This window comes from Sinocyclocheilus rhinocerous, unplaced genomic scaffold (genome assembly GCF_001515625.1).
Source record: "Sinocyclocheilus rhinocerous isolate Xijiao unplaced genomic scaffold, SAMN03320098_v1.1 scaffold769, whole genome shotgun sequence".
NCBI classification, from domain to species: Eukaryota; Metazoa; Chordata; class Actinopteri; order Cypriniformes; family Cyprinidae; genus Sinocyclocheilus; species Sinocyclocheilus rhinocerous.
Window position 1 is genome coordinate 663,391 of NW_015636562.1, and position 19,658 is coordinate 683,048.

Below are 19,658 nucleotides of genomic sequence, written 5' to 3' on the forward strand. Positions count from 1 at the left end.
TGGGTAATGGAGAAATGACAATTAGCTTCAAGCTACACATGACAATTAATGAGATTAATACAACACTTCTACTTGAATGTCGCTATCAATCACTAGAATTGTATGTGGAAGATTACACAGTTACAACTTTTGTGGGGTGTGAAGAAAAAGTAATGTAACTAGTAGTGTAACTAATTGCTCTTGCCAGAAAGTAATAAGTAAAGTAACAATATTACTTTTGAAATGAGTAACTAGTAATGAGTAATATATTACATTATTTGAGTAACTAGCCCAACACTGATGATAACCCACTGTTATGTAATAGTGACAAGTTCTGTAGGTGCAAAGTCAAATCAACAAGACATTAGTTAAGTAAAAAAATAAAAAAATAATAATAATAATAATAAAAAGTGCAAAGAATCTGATGGATTCATACATAAGTGTTTTGCTCTTACCATTGAACAAACAAGTCATGTATAAGGTTGTCCGACTTCATTGCTCTAGCAAAAGTTGGTACATGTCCCAGCAGAAAACTGTCAGGATATCAGTTTTCATGTTAATTTTTCTGAAATTGTGTTTTATTGCAATATAAATGTATGTAGTTGTATCAAAAACTAATTCTTAAAGTTTTTTTTACCTGTCTCTTGGAGGTCCAGGTATATGATCATATTTCTGATGAACATGATGAACATACAGACAGTATGCAAGAAATGCAGAGAAAACCGCAGCAAGCAGGTAAAACACAATATATGAGACCCATTCTAAGATCATGATGGAGCTGTAGAGTAACTAAGTGTAGAATGTACGTCTGTCTGCTATCAAACATCTATCGATGTATTTCCGGGTGTCTGGACATTGTTTTTGGACGATAGAGGGCAGTCTTCTTCCATTCCTACATTCTATAATGTAGGAATGGAATGAGATAATGAGCTTTTATAAAGGTATCGACTTTGGTTTTGGTGGTTATACTTAGATTATCTTTATTTGACCCTCTAACTCTAGCACTCTCTATTCTAATTCTATTCTTTAAAAAAACTTGCCCCTTTTAGACTTGCACTCCATTTATTTACTAGCCGCTTGTTTTCTTAAAAAATAAATAAATAACACTAGCTTCTCTAATCTTTTTGTATCTTTTATTATACAATTAGCAAAAGCAAAAAAGGCCTCTAACACTAGCTTGCTCTATTCTTTTTCTATTCGATCTGTTTCCTTTTTATTTATTATATAATAAAAAAAAAAACTCTTGCTACATGTACTGCGTTAAGCTAACTGAGACTTGTTATAGCACTTGCGTATCATTGCTGTTTTGTTGATTTTGATTGCTTCCATTGTCCTCATTTGTAAGCCGCTTTGGATAAAAGCGTCTGCTAAACGACTAAATGTAAATGTAACCCCAACTCCAAATTTCCCTATATCCTTGTTTTCATTAACCAGCTGGGCAAGAAGTAACAGCGGTGCTTGTGTCCAGTTTGGTTTTCTTTGTCTTACTATCAGCCATGATTATTCTACTCTGTTAATTAAAGGCTGTTTATATGCATATTCACTAATTATGAGAAGCATACATGAAAGAGGCTGACAATAGCTGAACATATACTTGTTTAATTAGTGACACGTAGCCTGCATTTTAAAATCTTTATTTGAATTTACATTTTTATTTTTTAACCTTTATTTGAATATGGCAAAATATTTCACTCTACAATATTTCTATGAATACATCTCTGACAGAGACCCCTATCAGCCAATCACTGTGTGCATAGTTAGTAAGCATGCTGACATCATCCAGAATGTATTATGCATTCATTATAATGCCTTAAGAATACCCTTACAATGTATTATAAATACGGGCTTCATAGAAAGTGTTACCAAAACTTTTACTGCTATTTAGGAGAACTCCTAGTGGTAAGATAAAATGTTTTGTGAATATGGGCCTTGTTATATAACAACACATTTTGCAATGTATTTCATTGTGATAATACCGTATATTGTAATAAAAGCTTCAGCAATCACCACATGTAATGCTTATGGAAGTCTTGTGTTTTCTTAGGTTCCTTGTTCTCCTGCCTTGTTGAGCTCTTGCCTTCCTAGGTTCTGATGGTTTCCTTGGTTCTGATCTAGTTTCCATGATTTCACTTTATTTTCAGGTGTTTCTGATTAGTTGATTAGGCCGAAAGGTAAGTAAACTGCAGCATTTCTCTTTGTTTTGCTTTTTTTCTTTTTATTTTAGGTGCTCTGCCTGAAGCAGAAAGACCTTTTGCTGGAGGACCATACAAGGGACATTTTAGATATGGTGTGCCTTACGCATCCTGACCGCTCACTCTGCGTTTTTTACCACCCCAGCCTTAGTGAATAGTGTAACACCGTGTCTACACCGGACGCGACAGTTGTCGTGTCGCAGCGACAAAGCGACCGTTGAAAATCATTTGAAATTTGTGTCAGTACTTCATAAATAGAATGCAGCAGCAGTTTACTGTCGGGATTTTGTCGTGCCGTGCCGCATCCAGTGTAGACAGCATAATAGGTTCTATTGTATTTTGTCGCGCCGCGCCGTGCCGCTCGCGTCCGGTGTAGACACGGTGTAAGACAGCAAGCAGTTCCATGGTGCGTTCCAAATGGGATATATCGCCCTCCGAAGGGCACTTCAGATTGAAAAGAATCATGGCCGCCATATTGAAGGGTTGTTCTAAACCGAAGTGCTCAAAACTGGCCACTTCAAAGGGGCCCTTCAGAATGAAGGATTTCGAAGGGTACAACTGATGGACACTTCGGGCTCCCATGATCCTTTGCGCTGATTCTTTCCATGATGACGGTGCCTCTGTGTGGGCACGGTATGATGACACAGAAGGGCCCTTCAAGAAACAGTTGTTTGGTCCACTACACCCTTCAACCCTTCAAAGCTCTCACTCCGGAGGGTAAGCCCATTTAAGGGATTAGGGCATAGGGATGAGCCCTTCCGAATGGAACGCAGGGATAGAGAGAGCTTTGCCACATTTTGTGGAGTGGTGCTGGTGAATTGTGGATTGGCTTTCACCATCTGACCTGTGGAAGACGTCGCCAGCACCACTCCTGACTCAGAACCCAGCCTGCCATCACGCCAGAGCCCACTGCAGACAGAGAGCCCGTGTCCGCCGCAACACAGGAACCAGCGGTAGAACCCACGACTGAGTCCGCCCCGGAGCCTGAGCCTCACAAGATTTGGCCAGGCGCGTGGGAATATAACGCGTGGGAACCCTGCCCACGGTCCCACCACTGAGGGTGTGCTGCTGCTGGCCTCTGAAGCATTTAAATGTATGGATGAGGATATGTATCTCCTGTCCCAGCTGGTTCCGTCCAATCCTGAATCTCCTACATATCCTGTGTCTCCTGAGTCTCTGCTGGTTCCGCCCAGTTTGTGTTCCCTCCCAGCCTCGCTCTCCTGCCTCCTCTCCTAAAACCAGCCAGTTCCTCAGCCCTGTTTCCGCTGGTTCCTGTCAGTCGCTCAGCTTACCCTCAGTCAGCGCCATTTGGATGCTTTGATTCACCTTAGGCTTTCCAGTCTCCAGCTCCATCTAGGAGTTAACACAATAACACATTTTTTTGGCTTCTGATAATAAACATAAATGAAATTAAATGAGATTCAATTTTTACCTTTGTAGCCTCAGGGCAATGAACTGCAATCATGGTTTGGTGAAAACTGTTCATTCTGTAGAGAGGGCCATATTTTTCTCCCCTTATGGGAAAAATTCCCTTTATGGGATCAAAAAAATATCCCTACATCTATATAACATTCTAGCTGAAGTTTGAATCCCCTGTCTCTGCCTCCAGCTTTTGAGTCCCGGACTCAACCTTGGTCCTCTGACCCATCAGCTCTGCCTTGGCTTCTTGCTCCCTCCTCTCCACTGTGGTCTGTCATCCCACTGGCTCCACCGGGCTCCCCTGTCCCTCCGGCTCCTCCTTTGACAGTCGTCGACCTGCCTCCATCACGTGATTCTACTCCTCTGGCTTCACATCATCCCTCCATCCCTCAGGCTCCATCTAGCTCCTCCTTCCCTCCGGCTACATCTTCCGGCCACAGTCACAGCTCTGCCTTGGCCCTCCAGGCCTACAGTATTACCCTGGCTCTCCATCTGCTCGTCTCCAGCCTGGGCCCCACCTCTATCAGCTCTGGCTCCACCAGTCAGTCTATTTTGGAAGATTCTCCTTCTTCGTGCACTTTATATAGAAAATTCCATAACATCACAACATGAAAATTTGATACCCTCATATATCTACAACCGAAGTATACCGAAGAGCATCATTGAACATGTTGAATATTTTATCGGCACACTTTGGACCCCTTACCAATTAAGCATTATTTAAACACCACAGCCTATTAAGGAAGTTCTGAAGGCATAAGGGGGTCCAACCTGGTACAAATAGGATGTACCTAATAAAGTACATGGTGTGTATTATTAAAAGGGTTAGTTCACCCAAAAATTATATAATTACATAGTTATAAACACTTTTCTCTCACTTCCACTAACTGGCGTACACGTCGCGCAAGCGCCGGTGATTAGTGACGAATGCTGAAGCGCAGAGGAGAGACAGCGAAACAAAATGTCGGTCACGAATTAGAAGCACAAAACGAGGATTTGTAAAGAAAATGTCGGGGGAGTTCGATATAAGCCAAGAGGAGACTGTTTATCATTGCGAGACTAGCATTTAAAACATTTTAAATATGGATATTTTTCTTACAAAAACGCATCGATTCGCTACAGGAGGCCTTTATTCTTTATTAGGCCTTTATTATTCCGGAGCTGTGTGAGGAACTTTTTTTTTATTATTATGGATGGATATGATTTATTTAACTTCTTTTGGACTGTTGAAAAATAAACACCCGCTCAGTGCCATTATAAAGCTTGGAAGAGCAAGGCAATTTTTTTGTGTAACTCCGATTGGATTCGTCTGAAAGAAGAAAGTCATATACACCTAGGATGCCTTGAGGGTGAGTAAAACTTGGGCTAATTTTCCTTTTTTGGGTGAACTAGCCCTTTAATACCAAACTCAAGAAAGTAAGTCTTGTGTTTTAAACTGTTTTTGACTGTTTATTAAAATGTTTATTATACATTTATTTTTTTTTACTCTGGTAACAAACTTTCATTAGGAATAAGAGGCCTCTTATTGCCCTTCCTTTCTGTCTCTTTCTGTGCTTACTCTCAGTCGCCATCTCAAATGTAAGAAAGGCATATCAAGTAACTGAAACCACAACTGTCCTCATTCTATCAGTTAAATAATTAAGGAGTTGTTTTTCAAGTAAGATGTGCTGGAATGTTCCTGCAAGAGAGTTCAATTAAGATGCTAGGCAGAGCAAAGAAATCATAAGCAGATTGAACTGTTGGTGAAATAAATCTTTTTATGAATGGGTCACTGAATTATTGGTTTACCCGAAAAAAGCTATTTACCTATTTACCTGGTTTACCTTTCAAAAAAGCTATATAGTTCAAGATGAAACAACACTCTCTGTCTTGCTGAGAGACAACTTCTTTTTTTGGAAATTTTCTTTGGCGAAATTGAGAAAAAAGTCAAAATTATCCAGTAACTATGTACTGACATATGATTTTTAATCATTTCATAATGAATTTAGATAAGCTCAGTGTTGAACTGTTTCCCGACATTTTAAATGTCAATTGGAATATGTGCAAAGGATTGTAGGTGATCTAAGGATGTGAAGGATGCAACCTTCAAAATACACAGGTGAAAGTCATGAAACAAAAGCTTACATGTCACTATGTGAGACATTTAAAATTCCTATTAAAATGGTCTAGTGCCAATAAAGTTGATTGCAAATTATTACAAAATAATAATAGTAGTTATCAGTCACAGCATATAAGTTTAGACTTATTTAGACTTATGGCAGCTATAAAACTCTTGAGAATTGATGAGACTCTTGTATTGGTTAATGTTTGAATTATACAAGATGATGAATGCAGGCATAAGTACACAAGAGTTGGCACAAAACAAGGGCCTTAAACATGTCCTACGAGCAGTGTTTAATGTAGCAGATCACTCCGCTCTTGGGCCGCAGAGTTCCCGTGTCTTTAATATCGAAAGACTGTCCAGGAACCAGACTGAACTCAAATCTCTGAAGCAGTTTGGCAAGCACGACTTTTGCCTCCATCTGAATGTAGAAAGACAGCAGAGTTGTCAAGATCACAGCAAATTTGGCACTTGGAAAACAAGTATCAATCAAGCACCTAAAAGAATACAAAACATGAGCCTGCATGTTCTGTAAGTCCAAAAATTCTGAAGGAGAAAGGGAGGTACAAATGTGTGTGTGTGTGTGTGTGTGTGTGTTGTGTGCTTCATCACCTGTGAGAAGACCTGCCCCAGACAGGTTCGTGGACCAAGTGCAAATGGATAGTAGCAGTAATAAGGCCTTACAGATAAGAACACAATTAGAAATCAGCAGATTTCATGCCAAAATGTCACAATATAAAGGTGTGTTCATGTCGTAAATACTGTAATTACAAGAATCTGACTTGTAAAAAATCGCTCACGTCCTCATTGAACTTGAGCAGTAATTATAATTTGTACATTCTTACTGCTGTAACGTCATGCCAAAATGTTTAAATGGCAATGGCTTTAACAGTGAAATGTTGTTAAAGGAATAGTTTACCTTCAGTTGCTGGTCCCCAGCAAGGACGTGAACTTAAAGAGAAATATTAAAATTTGTAATCTTGTAATTACCCTAATTACGGCATGAATGCAACATTCTAAAATACTAAAACAGAGGGTAAAGTGAGACTGTGATAATGACTTACTTTGGGGCATTCACATTAAATCTCTCTGGATCAAACTTCAATGGATCTTTAAAAAACCTTTCCAGTCTTTGGGAAACATAAGAATTGAACTGTATGGAAAGATATGAAAATAATTAAAAATACTCATATATTCATGTAAAATTAGTTCCCCTTCAAGGGAACTCGTGCTGTGTCTTGAAGCACGTGTGAAATCAGTCCAATGGAGTGGCGAGACGTCACGGGCGGGGTGATGTAAAGACCAGGAAGCGTTATACAGCATCGTCCCTTAAGGCCCCAACATTACCCACCAAGCCATGTAGAACAACTTTGGCTCTGGTGGGTAAGGCGTATATGGTGGCAGGTCAAGCTGGGGCGTGTCTGCATGCTATGGCTCTGTCGCAGGCATACCAGCTAAAAGACCTTGATGAGAGCAAGGGGGTAGATCTGGACACGAAACAAGAACTGTGCCAGGCCACAGATTAGTCTCTTTTGTCCCACAGATTTGTCCCACTAAGGAGACGGCCAGGGCCATCTGTTATTCTATGGCAGCCCTGGTGGCCACAGAGAGGCATCTGTGGTTGAACTTGCCCAAAACCAAAGAGATGACACTCTCAGCTGAGGTCTTCTAAAGAGAAGGTGGAGAAGGACTGTCATTCTCTCTAACTGGGCGTCAGTGAAGTCAGTGAAGTCCTGAGACTATGAGCCTCAGACTTCTGAAGACAGACTCCTGTGGGGAGAAATGGAATACACCTCAGCATTCTGGCCAGCCTGAGAGTGGTTCTCAGCCCTGGCGGCCCTCCTTGATGGAAGGAGGTACCTTCAGTCTCAATCCTTCATGACCAGAATTATAGAAGCTATGGGTGTGGCCTCTGAGGGGGTACAACTCATATATTCCAGTCTCTCAATACTCCACTCCAAAGCTCCCTCCACAAGAAAACAGTATGCCTTTAAGTGGGCTTCTGTTCACTTTGTGCGGAAATCGATAGCATGACTCCAGTTGGTTCAGTGCTGGAGTTTCTGCAGTAGCGATTCTCTGCAGGGTGATCTGCCTTCACCTTAAAGTTGTACGTGATGGCCATAGCTGCTTAGCATGCCACTTTGGGTGGTCAGTCATTGGGAAGAAACCTGCCAGTGACTCGTTTCCTCTGTGGTGCCTTGAGGCTGAGGCCTGTAAGCCACATTAGGGTCCCGGCTTGGGATCTGGATCTTGGTTCAGTCAGAGCGCTGGACACTTATGTCCACGGAGCTGCCCTATGGAGAAAGACTGATCAGTTGTTTGTCTGCTTTGGTCCGCCGACGTTGAGGAGGTGGATAGTCAAGGCTATATCCCTTGCTTTTGAGTCCTCTGACCTTTTTTTGCCTTTGGGGGTCAGAGCGCATTCAACTCAAAGTATGGTGGCTTCTAAAGCTTTTCTTTCAGGGGTGTCCCTGCAGGACGTTTGTGACGCAGTGGGCTGGTCCTCCCTGCTCACATTCATCAGATTCTATAATTTATACCAGGGACCTACGCCAAGCTCTCAAGTTCCTCTGTCATATCTAGACAGGCATTCATCAGCATGCACGAGTTCCCTTGAAGGGTGATGTCTCAGATTATGACTGTAACCATGGTTCCCTGAGAGGGAACAAGACTCTGGGTCGCCCTGCCATACTTCCTGCATCCCTGTGAATAACTTGCTTCACCCGTTTAGCGCTGTTTTGTTTCTGGATGCACTATTAAGCTTCCTACGTCACCCTGCCTGTGACGTCTCGCCACTCCACTGGACTGATTTTACACATGCCATGATGGCTACATAATGAACGGACTAGCCGTACTGGGAATCTGGCAATACTCACAATAACAGCACAGCCCCCTGGGATTTTCAGCCCATTTATAACCATGTCCTCATGTAGCCAACGACTGGTTCCTGGAGCAGTTGGGTACAGACGCAGCGTTTCCTTTAACACCTGCAGCATTGAGTCAATAACACAAAGACCATTTAAAGAAATTGATACAAAACCATTTGTTTTTTGTAGCATGTAAAAAACATCTCTGCAGACCCACCTGAGACAAGTAGGTGAATTTTCCAAGATCTTCATATGAAATGTCTCTTTTCGTCCCAAGGATTTCATCCACCTCTGCTTTAGCCCTGGGAAGGAAAGAAAATTCCCTAGAAAGCATTGTAATGCAAGACGGATGGAATAGGTCAACATTTCCAATAAGTGTTTTTACCGTTTATATATCTCAGGATGTCTCCCTAATTCCATGATTGCAAATGAGAGCTGATTGGATGTTGTCTCTTGCCCTGCAACATAATCAAGCATTGTTTATAACTGCAGGGGTTTATGAACAAAAATCAAGCAATGCTGTAACTCACCAGCAATGAAGAAAGTCACAAAATTGTCCAACATCTGCTCATGATCTTTTGTGTTATTAACGTTTTCCTCCTCTGTAGCAAAAAATGGAAAGTGTTAACTGTAAATGTAACTCTAAAAGGCACATATTAATATTTGTTGAAAAAATCCCACAAATTAGGATAATTCAAAGACATTGCAATGCTGTAAAAGATGAGTAATGTACAGAACAGACATTTTTAAAGTGACTTCAGAAGTCAATATATTGTTTGGTTTATTTCCATATCATTAAACATAAGCCTTTAAGCCATTTTGTAATCACCTTTGTGATGTTTTATAATTGTTGATCAAAGCAAACGTGTTGGATGGATGCCTTTAGCCATCGAATTAAACAGTTTAACTTAAAATGTGTCTTAAGACTCCTATAATCTGTTCCTATCACTATTCTTTCGCAAACTTGTAATTTCACCTGAATTGCTCCAAAGAAAATTCATTACCAAATTTTTCACACTCGCTGCAAACAATTAACCTTTTTGTTCCTTCTAATTGCACTTTTGCTAACTTGTATTTGAACTTTAATAGTTTAATTGCTATTCACCAAATTTTACCAAAGGGAAAAGGGAAAATAAATTCACTTCATACCCTTTAACACCTCAGCCATTTGAGACCCACATACCTGCTGTTTTGAGGATTTGTGTGAGAATGTCTTTGGGGACGTCTTCTCCATTTTCTATTGCTGTCTTCCTTTTTTGTATCCATTTCTCTCCCGTTTTACGCAGGAGTTCAGTTGCATCTTTAGTTTGTTGTACAGTCTTCCAATTCTTTGGAAAAAGCTGAGGACCCACAAATGAAAAAAACACACACAAAGAAACTGATTATATAGCATTAAAGGGTTAGTTCACCCAAAAATGAAAATTAGCCCACAAATTACTCACCCTCAAGTCATCCTAGGTGTATATGACTTTATTCTTTCAGACGAATCCAGTCGGAGTTATATTAAAAATTGTCTTTGATCTTCCAAGCTGTTTAATGCCACTCAACGGGTGTTGCATGCATCAGTCCAAAAGAAGTGAAATAAAAAGTGCCCATCCATAAAAAAGTGTCTCACACGGCTCCGGGGGGTGAACAAAGGCCTACTGTTGCGAATCAATGCGGTTTTGTAAGAAAAATATCCATATTCAAAACGTAATAATCACTTTAATGTAGCTTGCGCCAACAGTCCTACACGGAAGCAGTTCCGGGCGGATGACGTATGAGTTCAGCGTTACGCATGCGCCACTCAGCAGTGACGAACGCAGAAAGCGCAGGGGAGAGATCAAAACAAAACACAGGTCACTTATTAGTAGTACAAAACGAGGCTTTGTAAAGAACAATGTCGGAGGATTTCGATATAAGTCAAGAGGAGACTGGTTTTCCTTTGCTAAAGTAAGGAAACTTTGCTTCCTTTGCTCCTGTACACAAACGTTGATTTGTGGGCTAATTTTCATTTTTGGGTGAACTAACCCTTTAACCCTACTAATTTAGAGTGACATAAGCATATATGGATAAATTCTCTTACTGTGAAAAATGGATCTCTGAGACAGAATACCATGCCCTTTAAACACTGATCTATTGCCTTCTGGAAGGGGGTGTCAGTTTGCTTGAACAAATTTAAATCAGCACCAAACGCCGCCTGTGGATGAAAACATGACTACTAAGTATTGATCAACAGCTAATTTGACCTTCATTGCATTAGACCTTCCTTTTGAATAAGCGGGAAGAAGAGTGAAACCTTGCAAATGACGTCGAGTGTGACACAGTTGACCAGGTCATGCATGATGGTAGGTGTTTTTGTGTCGGCTATTTCCTCCAGATGGTCCATTAGGCGCTCAGACATCTCATTAAAAGTACCCATCAAGCTTCGTAAGTATCTGACAGATAAGACAGCATCAGTTGAGTTGCATCTCTATCTCATTTCAGTATATCAGAGATGTTCTTAACTCACGTGCTACTAAAAGCTGGATCCATGATGCGACGCTGCCTGTACACATCATGGTCCATAGCCGTCACTAACCCGGTTCCAAGGAACCTGAGAAAATTGATTCAGACTTGATATAATTCTCTGCGGCGTCTTTTTTAAAACATCAGCTTCAACATAACAAATAATAATAAATATACAAAGTCTAAAAATATACAGTCTACTCCACCTTCCAGCAATGCTGCAAACCTGCAGATTTAAAGTTTGTGTTCTTTTAATTTAGCTACTTAATTACATTTGTTACACTGTGATATATTGTTCTTGCTTTGGTCAGATCTATGCTGTGATACAAATTTGCAGCTCAGACTTTACCAAAGGTGAATTTCACATTTTAATTGATTGACGGCCAGGAGAAACAGGAGACAAAAAAATTCTTATAAATCCTAAAAATAGGCATATTGCTTTGTAAAATGTGCAGGAACCCATGAATAGTACAACATATCATTGTTTGCTTCATTTCACGATACGCAGACACCCCTTTAAATACAACTGATCATTCTGTCAATCGTAATTGGGTGACTTCTTTCAAACTTTAGAGGGTTGAATATGAATATCATAAAAAGTGAGGAAATGAGTGACAGTAATGTGGGGCAAATGTTTACCACTTTTACCACTTTATACAGGTATATTTATATGTCTTTTTTCTTATTAATTTTGATCACAACAGAGATTATATCTGAAGACCCCATGAAATGGTTGAATTAATTTTCTTATTGTCAAGAAGACACTCCTCCCCTCATGTCTGTACTGTCTCCTCCAGTCAAATGCACGTATAAAGGCATATAGATGGATATAAACCTATTAAACATGGGGTCTCTACCATACAAACTTTTAGATGATGATGAGGGTGGAAATGTGTCTTAGTGTAGCCCACTGTTATCAATGTAGAGATATTGAGACTAGACTACACCTAGCAATGCTATGGCATATTCACAACAAATTAAAGCTTACCGTTTTCCAAACAAGTTAAAGAGGCGTTTGTAGACAAAGGGATCTTTAAGATACTTAGGTGACATCAGCATTGTCTACAATGACAGGGTAGAGAATTTTATTTATTCGATTGTGTGGCATGTTAAATTATAAACATTAATGACATTTTACATATTTACCTTTGTAGCCTCGGGGCAATGGACTTTGATCACAATATAATGAAAACTGTTCAGCCTGTACACAGGGCTATATTTTTCTGCCCTTTAAAAACAAGAACACATTCACATTGCTGAGAACGCTCTACTAAATGTGTGTGTGTGTGTGTGTGTGTGTGTACTTGTTTATGCTACATGGATAGTAAAACCTGAAATTTTTGATATTGTCAAAATTTTCACGAGGGAAAAAAATTATTAAAAATAGTAAATTATGTTTATCTGAAAGTGTAACAATGCAAACAGGTTTTCTGTAAGGGGTAGGTTTAAGGTTAGGGGATAGAAAATATTGTTTGGTCAGTATAAAAGTAATAAAAGTCTATGGAAAGTCCCCACAATTCACAAACAAACGTGTGTGTGTGTGTGTGTGTGTGTGTGTCATGTCATGGTGGGGACCTCAACATGTTAGCACACTCACATAGTGGAGACCAAAAACATAGTGGGGACCGAATCCCCGGTCCCCACAATGTTTTGCTTGTAATAGGCTCAGGAGGCGTTGCTGATATGCCTAGTGCAGTTTTTTTCTGAATCCCCTCCATGAACAAAAACCGGATTTCTCTGTGTGAGTGTGTACGGCAGCGCTGCTCTACAGCGCCCCTGTAGTCTGGCCGCGGAACTGCACCTCTACACACACCGACGCGACACACACACTTTACCTACTGCTCATGCGCGAATCACCTGACCAAACCAACGTTAATCACCGTTAATCAACGCCAATCAATCTTCATCGACGGATTCATCAATCCGTTACAGGTAATTAGACAGTTTCTTTCACATTATTTCGATAATTCAATAATCAAAAGAAGACATGCAGTTTAATCCTTCGTGAAATATCTGAAATGTAGTTGAATGTTTTTATGAGATGTCTATGTGTTTAATTTATGTTTTTTTTTACCAAAAAATATGGCGAAAACACTGATAAACTTAAACTGTCGGCACAGAATTTATCGTGTTTAACCTTACATGAGGAAAAAGATTATGCTAACGTGCTAATTTTCCGGCACCGCGTGGCGAGCGATTAATGCCGAGTTCACACTGCACGATTTTCAAACTCGTCGGATCGCCGTTGTTTTCACACTGCGTGACTATCTGAGGTAGCAGTCAGTCGCTGCTGTGTTCACATTGCACGATGGATCGGCGACAGGGGGTTTCACACTGCATGACTTCACAAGTTTTTTTTTTCTTGTTACTGAAGCATTGATGCAGTTGCATCACTCTTGGCCGGCTGGTAAATGACGATCACTTTCACCAGAAGCTGCACCATGAAGAAGACTGTGGCCCACGAAAACCTGCCTTTGGCAGCGAAGGACATTATTCCTGAAGAAGAAATAACATACGACTGCGGAGCAAGTGACTGGCTTTAGAGAAAGGTTTGACTACTTTTGTCATGTTTACAGATGTGAGATGCAGATTCTTTAAGACTTGGACTATTTTTTGAAGGGACCTAAAGATCCTGTACTTGTACATATAGTGCTGTCACGCTACGAGTTCCGGCTCGTGGACCTTTCCTGATCCCTCTCCTTCTCTCTTTCCCACTTCACTTCCTGTAAAATACAGTAGAAGAATACAGTTTCTGATGCAGCCACACTGTACGGTTTAGCGTTGTGGTGACCCAGTCTGTAAGCAATGGTTTCTAATTAATATTTGCTTCATCTTTATTATAGCCTTCAGTTAGTTTCAGTCTTAAAGTAAAAAAAAGCGTTTTTTTATTATTATTATTATTCATTTTAGTTTTAGTCTTGAGGTCAAACAGCAGCACATACTCATACTCACATTCTCGTGTGACGTTGTAGTTAGTTAGTTAGTTAGTTTCAGTCACTTGCTCACTAATGCTATTTTTAGTCTTGAGGTCAAACAGCAGCACTTACACACTGTTTCTGGTGTGACATTGTAGTTAGTTAGTTAGTTTCAGTCTTACAGTCAAACAGCTTATTATTATTATTATTATTAATGCTATTTTTATTCTTGAGGTCAAACAGCAGCACTTACACACTGTTTCTGGTGTGACGTTGGAGTTAGTTAGTTTCAGTATTACAGTCAAATCGCTTATTATTATTATTATTATTATTATTAATGCTATTTTTATTCTTGAGGTCAAACAGCAGCACTTACACACTGTTTAGTGTTAATGGAAAGTCATGTGAAACCCATTGTACTGAATACACACACTGTACGGTTTAGCATTGTGGGGACCCGGTCTATAAGCAATGGTTTCTAACTAATATTTGTATTATCTTTATTAGCGCAGTTAGTTAGTTAGTTAGTTTCACTCTTAAAGTCAAACAGCATTTTTTTAATTATTAATTTTGATTTTATATTATTTTCAGTCTTGCAGTCAAACAGCTTATTATTATTATTATTATTAATTTTATTTTTAGTCTTGATGTCAAACAGCAGCACTTACACACTGTTTCTGGTGTGACAGTTATTTAGTTAGTTAGTTTCACTCTTAAAGTCAAACAGTGTTTTTTTTTTATTATTTTATTTTATTTTCAGTCTTACAGTCAAACAGCTTATTATTATTATTATTATTAATGCTATTTTTAGTCTTGAGGTCAAACAGCAGCACATACTCATACTCACATTCTCGTGTGACGCCATTGTACTGAATACACACTCAGTACGGTTTAGCGTTGTGGGCACCCGGTCTATAAGCAATGGTTTCTAATTAATTTTCATATCATCTTTATTATAGCCTTCATGTGCGGGTGATGAAGTTATGACAGCCGTGGAGGACTGCTCTGGACCTGTAGGAGCTACACAACTTCAGTTAGGTAATTTACACTTCTACTGGCCAAAATGAGCAATATTCTCCTGGCACTTGAAAAAGGACACTTGGCAGATTTTACAGGCAGAAATCTTGATGAAATCGACATAGATCCAGAAGTTACTCTACAAATCTTTAAAAAAATTCTCTCTCTGGCTGCGTTTACACTGGCAAAAACAATTTAATTTTTTTCCTTGCGTGACACAGATTGGATATTGTTGCACACATTTAAACACAAAAATCCACCCAAGATCAGATTTTTTCACATCCATCCTGAGCCACTTCCAAATGTGGTTTTAAATTAGATACATATCAGATATCTGGACATCTGACTTGCGTCTAAATGCATAAATCTGATTTCCATTGGAAATACAAGCCACCACAGTGTGAGGGCGACACGTTTGCCCATTAAAATAACTTTTCTTAAAGTTATGAAGCAGGTATTGCTTGTAAGCACTGGTACAAAAAATTAGCTTATTTTGAGGCAGAAAGGTAAGAGGTAAGATTGCGCACACAGAAACATTCAGGAGCACAGAAACTTGCTTGCTGCTGCCCCATAAATTTAATAAACAACATTTTTGCTTACCACACTACTTTTTCACCTCAGAATTTCAGATCTAACGACCTGTAGATAAAATAACTTACGAAAACGACCATTATTGTATTCGTTCAGTCAACTTTTGCACTGCAAACATTAATGACAGCTTTATCTAGTCCATACTGGCACATGATCATGGGTATAAGCGGGGTTAATCACAGCTGCTGTGCGTTCAAGTCAAAGAGCCACTTCACGTGAATTCTATAAATAATTCTATATAAGGCTGTTTAAAACCCAAGGGTGAACCGTGTCACAGAAAGCAATCACCAATGGAATCATTCAGTTTTGAGTGGGGATTGATGTAAACAGATATCTGATACAAGTCATTTCTTAAATGTAATAAACAGATGGGACAAAAAAAAATCAGATACAGTCAAAAGATTGGATCTGTGCATTGCAGTGTAAACACAGCCTCTGTCTCTCTCTTAACTTGGAGATATTAAATGTGTTTTTTATTTCTATTCTGCAATAGGTGGTTCACACACACTCTAATACAGGGCCAGTTTTTGGGAGTGCTTTGGAATTGCAGACATTTATTACACTGTGTTTTAAATGATGTATTTCTGTGTTTTCTGCCTCTAGAGAGAGGTACAGTGGACGGTGATTTAGAGGAGTCCGAAAGGTTTTCTAATGTATGTTTCCATTTCTTTTTATCAAATACTACTTAGAAAATTAAGTTTGTTTCGGGGGATGGTAAATTACTTGGAATTATTTGTGATTCATCTTTGGATTAGTTTCATGAGCTTTTACTCTTGACTACTTGCACAACTGCTTCTGCATGCAGCTTAGGCATTTCCAGTTTAACATCTAACACCCTTACAAGCAGAGAGATGTTTATGGTATAGCAGATTATTCTAAAGACACATTGATATATATGTATATATATATCACATCTGCATAAAAGTTACCGACGCGATGCATCAATTTAAAAAGGTTTGCACCGGATACAAGTTGGCACTTGTATTACAATGCATCGTTTCTAACATATTTGCATAGGTAAAAACTGATTTATTTATATATAATTATTAGTAGATGCACTATACTTTTATTTAGAAAGTGCCCAATAATTTGTGACCAATATTTTATGTAGATTGATTTCTCCTCTAAACTGTTTCTCAAGCGTGTTTTCTCATCACTGCTGCTGCGTGAATGACGTATCACAACACTATCTTTAATGTATTATATTGTTGGCAATGCATCGAGATGCATATCACATCAGCCTCAGTTATGTCAGTTTTCTCTTATTAAAGTAAAAAAAATATATACTGTATTTTATTAGACTTTAATTCCAGAAAATTGACAGAGAAGCCACAGTGCCACTATGGTTTTGTTACCAAATCTGTTTGCGTCCGCTTAGTTTGCATACATGCAGCTTATGTGCTTGATTTAGCCTCTTACACTGATAATTACAAAAACTAGCTGAAAGAACTATTGCTAAAAATAGAATAAAGACTTGGGTCTTGTGAACATAGATACTGTACTTGTCTGATAGATAATGTATGTGTATATATGTGACCTGTGCTGGCAAAATGAGTCGAAATAATGTATGATTTGTTGGAATTCAAATTCGACTAAAATCAAAATTTTTCACTTTTTTTGCCTTGTAGCTCAAAATTAGACCGTGCGCATTCACACTCATTTTGCCAGCATGAGTCACATTTTAATATTTGTCAAAAATAGCACATATTTAGATTGACGCACAGCCTTTTTTATGAGACTAAAGCATAAAAATAGTGACAAGTACATTTTTTAGTCTTTTTAAACCGTCATGCTTTATCCTCCATTAGTTGAAAGGCTTCACTAAAAACAGCACTTGGGGGGAACTAAAAAAAAAAGATGAATAGTTAGTCAGCTTTATGCAGAGATTTGTCAATGATCAGTCTGGCTTTAATTCTACTTTCAGAGTCCACTAAATTATCCTCAGCACAGCACACTATATGTGAAGATGGCGGTACACTTCCAGCAGACCCAGCGTTCAAAAGAAAGGTCTTTTTTTTAGATAATTTCTTAATTACGGTTGACTGACAAGTACATATGTACAAGCGTATGTTCATAACACATGTAGGGTAAGATGGGGCAAGATGACCCTCCACACTGACCTTAATTTTCTTGATTATAGACAGCACAAAATCTCATCTCATCACATTTAATTAATGGCTACACTAATTTTATCATTTCATCTGAATATCAACATTTGTGAGATTGTCAAAACAGTTTAGAGGTTGATATAATTTTGTGTCACTGGAAAATAGTGATCTATGACGTTGTATTTTGATGATGTCTGTAGCCCTATTCGGACGGGACTAATTTTCCTAACAACCTTTGAGGTACAGGTCTTATTACCCGATATCTGTGATTACAAGTACTGATTCAGGCGGGACTAACATCTCCGTGTTTATTACAGAGGTGGGGAGGTCTGTACAAAACAGTAGGTAATTTGCTCTGGAATCATTACAGAAGTTGTGTGAGAAAACACAGACTTGATTAAAATCATGTCTGTGAAACACAAATTTCTCTAATACAGCTTATCTGACAAGCTACGCAATATCGCGTTCATAATCGAATATGGTTCATCTACGATTATGAACGCGATATTGCGTAGCTTGTCAGTGATCTACGGCTCTGTGTAGTAAATGCCGCTCAATCTGAAAGCAGGTGATGGAGATTTACTACTAATCACAGAACCTGCTTTACTGATGAGGTGCGCATGACAATCACATGCGATTTATCATGCAGCCCTAATTATTACATTTAAAAATAAATAGTAATTAAATGTAAGTTGGGGCTCTGTTGTTGATTGTAACCATTTAATAAAGTTTACTTACCAATTAGGCAAAGGTAGGCGACCGCCTTGGGCCCCCAAAAGCCAAGGGCCCCCTAAAATGCTTTTCATATAGGATATGCACATGAATCGCTGACACGCGAACGGTTGCTGTAGAGCAACATAAAAATCAGAAAATATAAGCAGCTATAGGCTACAGTTATAGGACAAAGTTTTACATATATGCCATTATAATTTGTGTTTTATTTTTTAATTGTACGGAATTTTTATACGGAATTATAAAATAAAATGCACATTATAATTGTTACATCTCTGCCTTAATTAAACACACCAACACGCTTTTACACTTCCACTCCAGTGCCCTCTCACTTGTTTACTGAAGATTCCAACACATCAACTTCTTTACAGGTAACAGCCCCCTCTAGTGACCAACACTGGAAACAACCCCAGTAATTCCAATACATAACATCCCCCCTTTTCTTGGATAAAGAATCACAATCATTAACTGAACCAGATCAAAACTAACTTTAAGAACATCTCATAACCTTCTTCACCACCTTAATCCTAAGCCAATTAATAATAATATTTTCTTTTCCACGATAAACATTAACAAAGTATTTTATGAAAACATATTCCTGAACAGTTATTTAACTTATATTTTCCCCCCTTTTCTGGTTATATTGGACGGCCTACATCTATAGCATTTATTCCTTTCAGTTCATGATATAATCTGACAATTTCTCAGGCACTCGTCTGGTCCGTTGGGGTCTGTCCTTTTTTGGTCCGTCTGATGAATCCATTTTGGGGTTCAGATCATGAGGTTCGGAGTCAGGACAATAGCTATTTTTGTTCAGATCTATCTGCTCGTGTTCGGTTTCTACATCACCTGTTTCACGGGTGTTGAATCGTTTGACGTGAGTAGTGTTCCGCATGTATCTTGCCCCAGTGGGTGATTCTACAGTCACTTGGTTTCCAGTTTTGCTCACGACCTGGTGCAGGACTGGGTTGAATGGAGTCGTGAATTTATCTACCTTTTCTTGTTGCACAAGCACTGTGTCTCCTACATTCACATTTGAGTATTGTGCCCCCCGACGCTCATCTGCATATCTTTTTGCTTTTGCTTTTTGTTCTGCATCCCTGTCACATACTTGTTGATCTTTACATGCTTCTGAAAGGTTGGGTAGCTTCCCCCGAATCTTCCTATTAAAGAGCAGTTCAGCTGGGCTTTTTCCAGTCATGGGGTGTTCAATACCTCGATACACAGTGACATATTTCCTCAGCTCTTTT

The 19,658-nt window shown here is 39.0% G+C and overlaps 1 protein-coding gene across 1 annotated transcript in view; it reads right to left on the minus strand.

The window, feature by feature from the left end:
* LOC107747947 (cholesterol 24-hydroxylase-like) overlaps positions 1-19,658 on the minus strand; it is a 29,399-nt gene that overhangs the window by 6,148 nt on the left and 3,593 nt on the right. The window contains exons 3-10 of the mRNA XM_016562569.1: positions 12,192-12,273; positions 12,034-12,107; positions 11,050-11,133; positions 10,837-10,975; positions 10,624-10,737; positions 9,742-9,898; positions 9,089-9,160; positions 8,944-9,016 (exon numbers count right to left, since the gene is read on the minus strand). Coding sequence (XP_016418055.1) covers positions 8,944-9,016; positions 9,089-9,160; positions 9,742-9,898; positions 10,624-10,737; positions 10,837-10,975; positions 11,050-11,133; positions 12,034-12,107; positions 12,192-12,273 — 795 coding nt within the window. The remainder of the gene's footprint in view (positions 1-8,943; positions 9,017-9,088; positions 9,161-9,741; positions 9,899-10,623; positions 10,738-10,836; positions 10,976-11,049; positions 11,134-12,033; positions 12,108-12,191; positions 12,274-19,658) is intronic.